The 9776-nt window shown below is 47.7% G+C and overlaps 1 protein-coding gene across 2 annotated transcripts; it reads left to right on the top strand.

Moving 5' to 3' along the window:
* The first annotated feature begins 1247 nt into the window (after nt 1–1247).
* Tmem14c (transmembrane protein 14C) lies at nt 1248–7748 on the top strand. 2 transcript variants are annotated; one of them, XM_028763183.1, is made up of 6 exons: nt 1248–1372; nt 2111–2169; nt 2691–2767; nt 3362–3463; nt 6299–6386; nt 7273–7748. In XM_028763183.1, the coding sequence occupies exons 2-6, from the start codon at nt 2147–2149 to the stop codon at nt 7325–7327; spliced, it is 345 nt and encodes a 114-aa protein (XP_028619016.1). In that variant the 5' UTR covers nt 1248–1372; nt 2111–2146; the 3' UTR covers nt 7328–7748. The 2 variants fall into 2 exon arrangements, with proteins under 2 accessions (XP_028619016.1, XP_028619017.1); XM_028763184.1 differs by lacking the exon at nt 1248–1372 and adding an exon at nt 1612–1779.
* The last annotated feature ends 2028 nt before the right edge of the window (nt 7749–9776 follow it).

Below are 9776 nucleotides of genomic sequence, written 5' to 3'. Positions count from 1 at the left end.
CTGGGATCTTGATGCAGTCAGCTGCTGTTATATCCATAGCCTCCCGAGGAGTGCACAGGAAGGAGAAGTGTATGAGGCTGGGATAAATAGTAATTCAGATGGCGTGTGCTGGGAGCCTCAGTCACACCGGATGCTAAGGCGGGAGGATCATTTGAGCTCTGGAGTTCCAGGGCAGCCTGGGCAATACAGACTCCATCTTAGGAAAAACAAAGTAGTAAATAGGAAGTGTAGTAAATAGGAAATGTGTTAAAGAGCCCAAGATACTGTATGCACAGACACCATTTTTATGTAAGACATTCAAGTATATACAGGAGACAAAACATTCATAATCCGTGACTAGGGGCATCACAAGCCCTGAATTAGGTCCTTGACTTCTAAAGCAAGACCCACAGTGCTCCAAGGACCCAGAGGTACAGTGCATCTCTGATGTAGGGTGTGTGTGGTTCTGTTCTGCATCCAGGTTGCCACCATCGTCATGAGGTCATCTGTGCCTGCTTGCAAAAATCCCAGTTGGGCTTGTTGACTGTTTACCTGACTGTTCACCTTCATTTACAAAAGGAGTGGAGAGTGTTGTGGGGCCCTCTCACCTCTATCTAGCTTCCTCTCCCTTCCAGTTTCATGCATTCTACCCTAATTTCATGTGACTTGAGGAAGGGCTAGAGTTTATAAGTGGAGAGAGACTAGGGAAGGGCTCCACAAAGAAGCCATCATTCACACTGGGTATATAGGCCAGTGACTGTTTCAGGATCACTTTACTTCTGCCCGAAACCCCTCAGCCATCCTCTGTAAGGAACCTTAATAAACTCATTGGTTCCTCGGGTGAACTTTGGTTTGTAATAAGACCTGAGGCTTAGGCTCCCCCAGGGCAAAATTTCTTAACAATAGATTGTCTTACTGTTTAAATGTCTCCACTTAAGATCTATCCTCGGCACAGGGCAGTACGTAAACACTTTCAGTTACTTTGACTTGTGGCTAATATGCCTCTCCTACCAGCCTGGCACCCTCTCCTGATGGCTCTTATTCATCCCAGTTTTCTTTGTATCAAACTGGCCCACCAGCGGAGCGGGAACACCAGACTGCTGCCAAAGTTGACTTTCCTCCACCGGACTATTCCCAGCCTGGAACTAAGCCACGCCCCCTTTCCCTGGATAGAGCCAAGCCCGTCCCTCTTGACTAAAGTTCCGCCCAAGGTGACGCCCAGCCAATCCCCTTAGGTTCCGCCCGTCGGTCTAAGCCCCGCTCCCCGCTAGGACGCTCCACGCATCGTGACGTCTGCACGCCCGGCTCCTGACCTCTGTTCTTCGCTGACTGCCCGCATCCTCGTCCTCCAGCGCAGGCCTCCGGCTCCGGCTCCGGCTCCGGTGTTGGTTGGGTGTGTTCTTACTTTGCCTGTTTTCTCACCTGGGAATTGTTCCGCACGCGCAGGCGCGAGGGGATCTCCCGTGCATTCTCTGCTTGAGCTCGCTTCCCCGGCCCGCTTCCCGCCTCTCTAAAACGTTCTGTAACTGCGGTTCCGGGAGTGGAAACCTAAACGCGCGTGCGCTGCTTCCGCGCCCCGAGTGCTTTTCCGTAAGAGAGCAGGAGTCACTTTGTAGGGATGTAGCGCGTTTAGTGCAATTGCGACTCGGGTTCCCAGGCATTTTCTGGTCCCTTGCTCCAGCCTAACAGGAGCTGAGGGTTGGGTCCAAGGGTTTCTAAAAGTTTGCAAACTGAGTATTGAGGACGCTTGAGAGAAAGCAGCATTTACCATGACCCTCGGAGACGCTAAGAAGAGTGGAGGTATAGGTCATTGTTTTCTGATTTAGCAATCTGTTAACTGATGAGACAGTCAGCTGGTCCAGAGCTGGTCAGTGACTCCTGCTCGCTTCCGTTGCCCTGTGCTGTAACGGAGGTTGTAGTAAAACTAGTTGGTGTCTCTACAGCATTTAGTATACACGGAAGTGTTTTATTTGTTACCCAGTTACCTTCACTGGGCATCAGATCTAGGGTGACCTATGTACAAGGCCCAGTTGCATCCACACCCAGAGCTGTACCTTGAACTCATTTTTTTTTTTTTTTTGACTCCCAGAGACCTGCGTTTTCGTTAACTGTTCTGACCTCTCCTCCACAGGTGCAGGCCTAGTGTGCTCTTCAAAGTGACTGAGCAATGCAGAAGGACAGTGGCCCAATGTAAGTGCCCTATGCATTGGAATACAATCACTTGGAGCTCCTAAAACCAGAGCACATGACAGGAGCCTTCAGCGTGGCACTGCCCACAGGGCTGCGTGGGTTGTGATATGGTCCTCGAACTAGTGGCCTGGGACCGGACTTGAATCCAGTTCTGCCACTGGCTAGTTCTGTGACTAAGCTTGCCACCTTGCCTCTGTTTCTGATTGTACACTGACAGGATTTGCTGTGAGTGACAACCTTTTTGTCCCAGCCAGTGATTTAAGCAATTACATTTATTTATTCGTGTGGATACATTTGTGCCTTGTTGCGTTTGTAGGGGTCAGAGGACAGTTATCCTGTTTTGTGAGTCTCTTGTACTGTAGTCAGACTCAGTTTGCCAACCTTGGCCCAGGGGATGGGGTGGAGGGGTGGGGCATCAACATCATCACCAAGGCTGAGCACCCCACTGGCCCCATCCAGTGATTTTTGTGGGTTGTCTTTTAAACTTGGTTGGCACTGACTTCTCCCTTTTGCCATTTCAGGGTGCCTTTACATTATTTTGGTTTTGGCTATGCAGCCCTGGTTGCTACCGGTGGGATTATTGGCTATGCCAAAGCAGGTAAGCCTTTCCTGTTACTCTTACTTACAGTTGTCACCTTAGCCCAGTGACATGTGGGTCCCCAGAGTCCTTGAAGCCTAATACTGCTTGACTCAAGTTTGCTTTAGGTCCTGAATGCATTCTGCGTGGCCAAGCTCCTGGTTCTTCCTGCACTGGCCTCTGATTATCTGGCTGAGCCGAATCAGGCATTTTCTCCCTCTTTACATCCAGATAGGCATGGGTGGTAGTGGATGGTTGTTATCGACCGTAGCCAGACACCGTGCTGTCTCTCAGCTCCTCAAGTAGGAAACCTCTTGTCTCTGCTCGCTGTGTTAAACTTCAGTTTAACACAGGCTCAAGCCAGGGCCTCATGTGAGTCAGACAAATACTGTACTGAGTCACTCCTCCTAAAGGAGAGAGGGCTGGGTTGCTAAGACCCTGACTTCTATGGTGGACTCTACAGAGTCTCCCCATGCTGAGAACACTGTGGCTATCAGCCTTCTGAAGACAACCTCTCTTTGGCAGGCTTCCTCTGCCAGGGAGGGGCGTTTTGAGTGTTTTTTATATAATGTCTGTCATCACAACATGGATGCTTGCCTGTTTGCTTCTCCCCAGGTAGTGTGCCGTCCCTGGCTGCTGGACTCTTCTTTGGGGGCCTAGCAGGCCTGGGTGCCTACCAGCTGTCTCAGGATCCCAGGAACGTGTGGGTTTTCCTAGGTAGGTTTACCTCAGGCTCTTCTACTGTGTTTTCTTTTCTTTTTTTTTTTTTTGTTTTTTCGAGACAGGGTTTCTCTGTGTAGCCCTGGCTGTCCTGGAATTCACTCTGTAGACTAGGCTGGCCTCAAACTCAGAAATCCGCCTGCCTCTGCCTCTCAAGTGCTGGGATTAAAGGCGTGCGCCACCACCGCCTGGCCCACTGTGTTTTCTTGTAGGCCTGTGTGGCAGGTTCTTCCTAGGTAGGTTTATCTCAGGCTCTGCCACTGTGTTCTCTCATAGGCATGTGTGGTAGGTTCTCTTCTCTGCTTTTCGGCTGCTTCTGCCAAGTGGAGGGAGGGTAGGTCATTATGGAGAACACCGGGGTTGTTTCCGTTTTGTATACCGAATACAGAAGGGTTTCATACAACATGGATTTAATCTTGCCAGGGAGACTTGTTTTAAACTGGACAAGACAGTGTGTGTCAACTAATGAGGTTCCATACTAAAGATGGCCTGCTTGAAACTTAAGAGAAATCTCACACTGCCCACGAGACCTGAGCTCATGTAACCTTTTCCCCATTTGGACATCTCTTTCATAGGCAGTTAATTGTGTAAGACACAAACATATCTTGCCTTTGGGAAGCATTTAAGCTCAGTGACAAGTCAGGTAATGTGACTCTGGGGAACTGTAGATAAAGTGCCCTGGGTGTCGCCCATGCAGGAAGGGGAAAGAGAAGAGGATTTCTTATCATCGTGTTTTCTGACACATTTTTCTTGGTCTCCACCCGAGTGCTAGCCATTGCCAGGGGTGTAGTACCTCTGTGCCTCTCACATAAACACTGTAAGGACACATGCAAAGCTAACCCTCCCAAAGGTGTCACTGACAGTGTGGCTCTGCACACCAGCAGTGGGGTAGGAAGGGAAGCCAGCTGTGGACAGTCTGGGGAAAGAGGGTGCACTTGGCTCCCAGTTCTTCCGAACAGCTTCCTCGTCATGCTCTGGAACGGCTCACACACCAGTTCTGCCTCTCTGATCCCAGCATTCTGCTCTTCACAGGAGACCCATGAGTACTTGATTGAAACAAACAGACCAGCAACCACTCCACAGTCTCCCTTCCAGCCTGCAGCTCCCAGGCCGTCCCTTCTTCCCTTTCCCTCCTCCATCAGGGCTTTGGCTCCTGACTGAACTGTCTCGGGCCCATTGTTTATCTGTATCTCCGTGTAGGGTCTCCACATATGAAGTTTACATGTGTCTTAGTTAGGATCTCTGTTCCTGCACAAAACATCATGACCAAGAAGCAAGTTGGGGAGGAAAGGATTTACTCAGCTGATACTTCTACTTTGCTGTTCATCACCAAAGGAAATCAGGATTGGAACTTAAGCAGGTCAGGAAGCAGGAGCTGATGCAGAGGCCAGGGAGAGATGTTACTTACTGGCTTGCTTCCCCTGGCTTGCTCAACTTGCTTTCTTATAGAACCCAGGACTACCAGCCCAGGAATGGCACCACCCACAATGGGCCCCTCCATCCTTGATCACTAATTGAGAAAATGCCTTACAGCATGGAGGCACTATTACCTCAAGGGAAGCTCCTTTCTCCGTGATAACTCCAGCTTGTGTCAAGTTGACACACAAAAGCAGCCAGTACAACATGTAGTCAACTTTGACTTATTTAGATGAGGAAGGATCTCGGGGCACACTTCCTCCTCGGCCGCTGGCTTTTCCCTTCCCTTTCAGAAGCTTCTGCAAAAACCCACTTACAATTTTCCTCATGCCTTCCTCTCCCATGCATCCTGGATCCACTTCAGTCTGTCTTTATGTCCCCTTGACTGAGGAGTGCTTCCCCAAGTCTCACAGAGACCTGTATCTGTACAAAGCTCACTGTTGGTTTTTAACTATCTCACACATGGCCAGAGTCTCTTCTTACCACAAATGGCCAATGACCTTTCCCATGTCACATAAACCCTCCTGTCAGGGCCTTTTGCATGTACTAGCTCCCCAGCCCAGAGCGTGTTTTCATCAGCTCATTTCACTCTTGCTTTTGTTGCAGACACTAGCTAAATCTTTGCTTCCTTAGTTAGACCTTTTGTAATATTCCTGAGTCAGTTGCTCACTCCAGTTAGGTCATGTGCGTAGCATCTGTTGTAGCACAAATTAGACTTTATGTGTGATTCTAGAAGCTGGCTTGCATCTTGAGGCTTGAAACACTGGAGGACTTGTTGAGTACGGTCAAGCCTCTAGCTTAGCACATGCAGTCAGTGTTGTTCTATTAGAATACTTAGTAGTCAGCAAAGAAACTGCATGGTATTTTTGAAAAAGTGAAAACATTTATAGCTTGAAGCGTGGGTTTTGCAGAAGAGTGTTGAAAATGAGGTGACAGAGGTGGCTGGGCTTGGGGAGATAAGTTCCCTCACCGACGCCCTGACAACATGCCCCGCAGAGCAGCTGTTTCCAGTTTCAAAGAGCTGTCCTGATAGAGGCACAGTGGTGGGAGTGGCCCAGCTCCTTGTCATAGGGTTTGTTCACAGCACAAGGGACCAGGAAAGAGAGATTAGAGACCTGGGGTGGCTGCAGCCTTGAAAGCCCCACTTTAGTGATTGTCTGTCCTATCTATAGACTCCAAAGCGCTAACATGAGAACCAAGCATTGGAAACAGCCTCTGGGGACACGAGTCAACCATAGCAGGTGTGAAGGGCCTAAGTTGGCCAGTATCTGTCCTTAGACCTGCATACAGTGGGCAGCAGTGAAGCTTAGTGCCCCCCTGAGCCCCTCATAGGATGGAGTCTGGGCCTCAGGTGGATAGGACTTCCCTTCTGTGTCCCCTGTGCATGGGATCTAATCATGTTGACTTTTCTCTTAGCTACATCTGGGACCTTGGCTGGCATTATGGGGATGAGATTCTACAACTCTGGGAAATTTATGCCCGCGGGGTTAATCGCAGGAGCCAGGTACTTTTCCACCGCTCTTTCTGTGGGCAGTGTTTAGGTTTTCCCCTCAAGAGGTTTCATACAGTCAGAAATGTGCTCGCTTTGGTGTGTGTGCCAGATCCTAGACTTCAGTTTCCATATTTAGGTTGTACACACGTAGCAAAGGCTACAGAAGCCTTGTGGTTGATTCAGTACCTAAGTGTAGTCACTCACAGTAGACATGGTCTCCAGGCTGCTCTGTGGACTGTCCTAGGCTTCCTTACATTACGTTGCCACACGCCCTTGTGTATGGCTGTGTGAACTGTCCACTTTGGTTCCCTATTTCTTAGTTACTTGAGTGTCCTGTATTGAAAGTTTTGCTAAAAGGGAATTTTTTTACTGAATCGATTTTCTAATTTTAATTGTAAGACTTAAACCAAACTGTCTTAAATTGACAAGTTCTTAAGTATGTTAAACACATTCTGGAGGAAGGAGAATTTTTTAAAAAGCAAAACAACAGACTGTCTCAGGGAAGTAGATACCTGTTCTTTGGCTATGGTTATGCTGTTGATCAGTCTTTTACACTGGAAACAAAAAAAGTCCTCCTAGATCAGGGTCACAACCACTAAACTAGGAGGCAGGAGACCTGCCATGAGTCAGCACTGTGGCCTCTAGGGTGTTGCTTTCTCTTGCCCTTGCCTTCCAAGTTACTGGCATTGGTTTAGGAGTTCCGTGTGCCACTGTTAAGACTTGGTGTGGGTTTTCTGTGGCTCCCACTGGGGTAGAGGGGTGGAGGAAGGGGTGTTCTACTTCAGTACTTCTCACGAACTGTTGTGAAGGACCTGCACACTATGTTCCTCTTTTCTAAAAAAAAAAAAATCACCTGTTGTGTACTTTTCCTGACCACTGTGTTTTTCCCTTTGAACAGTTTGCTGATGGTTGCCAAACTTGGAATTAGTATGTTGAGTTCACCGCATCCATAGTAGCCATATTCCTGCATGGGCTCATGAAGAGCCGAAATGCTCCAGACCTCCACATTCAAGTGTTGAAGAGAGAGGTGCAGCGCATTTACATATTCTGACGTTTTTCAAAGGCCTGCACTGAGCACACTGAGGCGAACATGTGCTGCTCCTGTGGTGGCCGTTCAGAGGCGGCGAGTGTCTGACCTCGGAGCTCTCGCTGCCCTTAGGTGGCTTTGTTCTTGCATAATGATGTCTTGCCTTTCTAGTAGATAAAGGGGTAAAATGTTGGGTGTCAACACTGGGGACCCAGAGCTGCACGTCCTGCCCAGAAGTGTGCAATCTCTTCATGACATTGGTAATGTGAGATCTTTTGCACAGGTCTGCTATGAAATTATGTTACAGTGACATATCAGTGACAATAAAGTTTTCTATTAAGAATGTTTCTCTGGTGTTGTCCTTGGCAGAGGTGTCTGGGATATAGCCTGAGACGTGATTGGGGTGTAATTGGGCCTGGCTATCATCCCAGTATCTTAGATGCAGAAGCAGGAGACTCAGTAATTCAGGTTACATTCAGTTTTGTAAGTTTGAAGCTAACCTGTGCTATGTGAAACTGTCTCGAAAAAACTAAAACCAAAACAAACAAATGCACACACAAAACCCTTTGAGAATTCTAAGATGGGTCTGTGTAATAAAAACAGGGACTGCCGGGCGATGGTGGCGCACGCCTTTAATCCCAGCACTTGGGAGGCAGAGGCAGGCGGATTTCTGAGTTCGAGAGTTCGAGGCTAGCCTGGTCTACAGAGTGAGTTCCAGGACAGCCAAGGCTACACAGAGAAACCCTGTCTCGAAAAACCAAACTAAAAAAAAAAAAAAAAAACAGGGACTTAGCGTCACATCTGTGCTTACGTGTCTTAAAAGCAGGCTTTGTGTCTCCAAATACAGTTTCCTTCTGTAAGCCTGAGCAGCCTATCTCAGCTCACTACCTTGCCTCTTCCTTCCAAGTGCTAGGGATTAGAGATGTGCCTCCCATGCAGTTCACTCTTAAATACAAGTTTTGAATGATGTTTATAACATAGACAGGATCTATCTTGACATACATATCTTTTTTTTTTTGTTTTTTGTTTTTTTAAAGGAAAGATCTTATGTTCCCCAGGGTAGCCTTGTTGAACTCAAAATTCTTCATTTTCTTGAGTGCAGGTATTATAGGTGTGCACGACTGTCCAGGTTTTAGCATTCTTGAATTAAAATGCCCGGGATTCTATGCAGCTGACCAGGGAACTATATTCTGGACTGCATGTCTCTGAAATGGAGCACTGACTCAACTTTCTTCCTGACTGCTGTAGTGAAAGGAGGCGCTTCCTGGGGATGTTATGCAAATACTTTGATTATATCTGAGATGATTCTATAGATGATGTATGCTTCTTGTTTATTTCACTTCATTTTGCTCTTTTGATCTTGTTTAGCAGTGCTGAGCTTCGAACCAAGAGCCTCAGATGTGTTAGGCAAGTGTGCTACCTACCACTCCACCATCTCCACCGCCCAACCTAGAGTTGCAAAGCAGTAGGGCTGCTGGGATTTTGGTCGATACCTCCAGACCTGTGAAAACCTAGACCCTGTCCAGTTGGTCTTGTACAGGAAAAGAAACAAGGCAGAGAAGACATTATTTTTCATCATTCTGTGACACTGGTATTGGATCCCCAGCTCTTGAGCACACGAGGCAAGCACTCTACCACTGAGCTGTGCTGAGCTCTGCTTGTACTGAGTCTGAGGTAGGGTCTTAGCAAATGTCCAGACTGGCTTTGGATTTATATCCCAGGCAGGACTTGAACTTGCAATTCCCCTGCCCAAATTTGAAATTGATGAAGATGTCCTTTAGTAAGTGACAACAATATATGATTCAGAGATAAATGCAAAAAAAGCTACGTAGCTTAGACACACGTAGGAACTTTAAGCACACGATTGCTAAGTGAAAGTAGCCAGTCTGAAAACTAACGTATACTGTGATTCCAGCTATGGGACATTCTAGAAATAGGACAGTTAAACATTGAATATAGATTCTAGGAGCTGACAGTGTGGCTTAGTGGTAGAGCACTTCCTTAGCATGTGTAAAGCACTGGACTCCATCCCCTGCATAGGAGGGAAAAGAGGAAGGGGGAAGAAGACGAAGGGAGGAAGAGAGGCACTATGGCATTGCAAGATGTTGGTAATTGGGCAAATTGGGAGAGGATGAAGGGCTGGCAACATGGGAACTCATACTCTAAACCTGAAACTACCACAGAGCAAAGCAACATCCCCTGGGAAGGATCCACCCCCTGCCAGAGACCTGCACACGTATTTAATGCTCCTGTATAAAGACAGCATGGAAACGCAACCAGCTCAGACATCCATCAGCCAGCTCAGACATCATCAACCAGCTCAGACATCATCAACCAGCTCAGACATCCATCAACCAGCTCAGACATCATCAACC

Source organism: Grammomys surdaster, unplaced genomic scaffold (genome assembly GCF_004785775.1).
Source record: "Grammomys surdaster isolate TR1022 unplaced genomic scaffold, NIH_TR_1.0 137, whole genome shotgun sequence".
NCBI classification, from domain to species: Eukaryota; Metazoa; Chordata; class Mammalia; order Rodentia; family Muridae; genus Grammomys; species Grammomys surdaster.
This window is presented reverse-complemented; position numbering and strand designations above follow the sequence as displayed.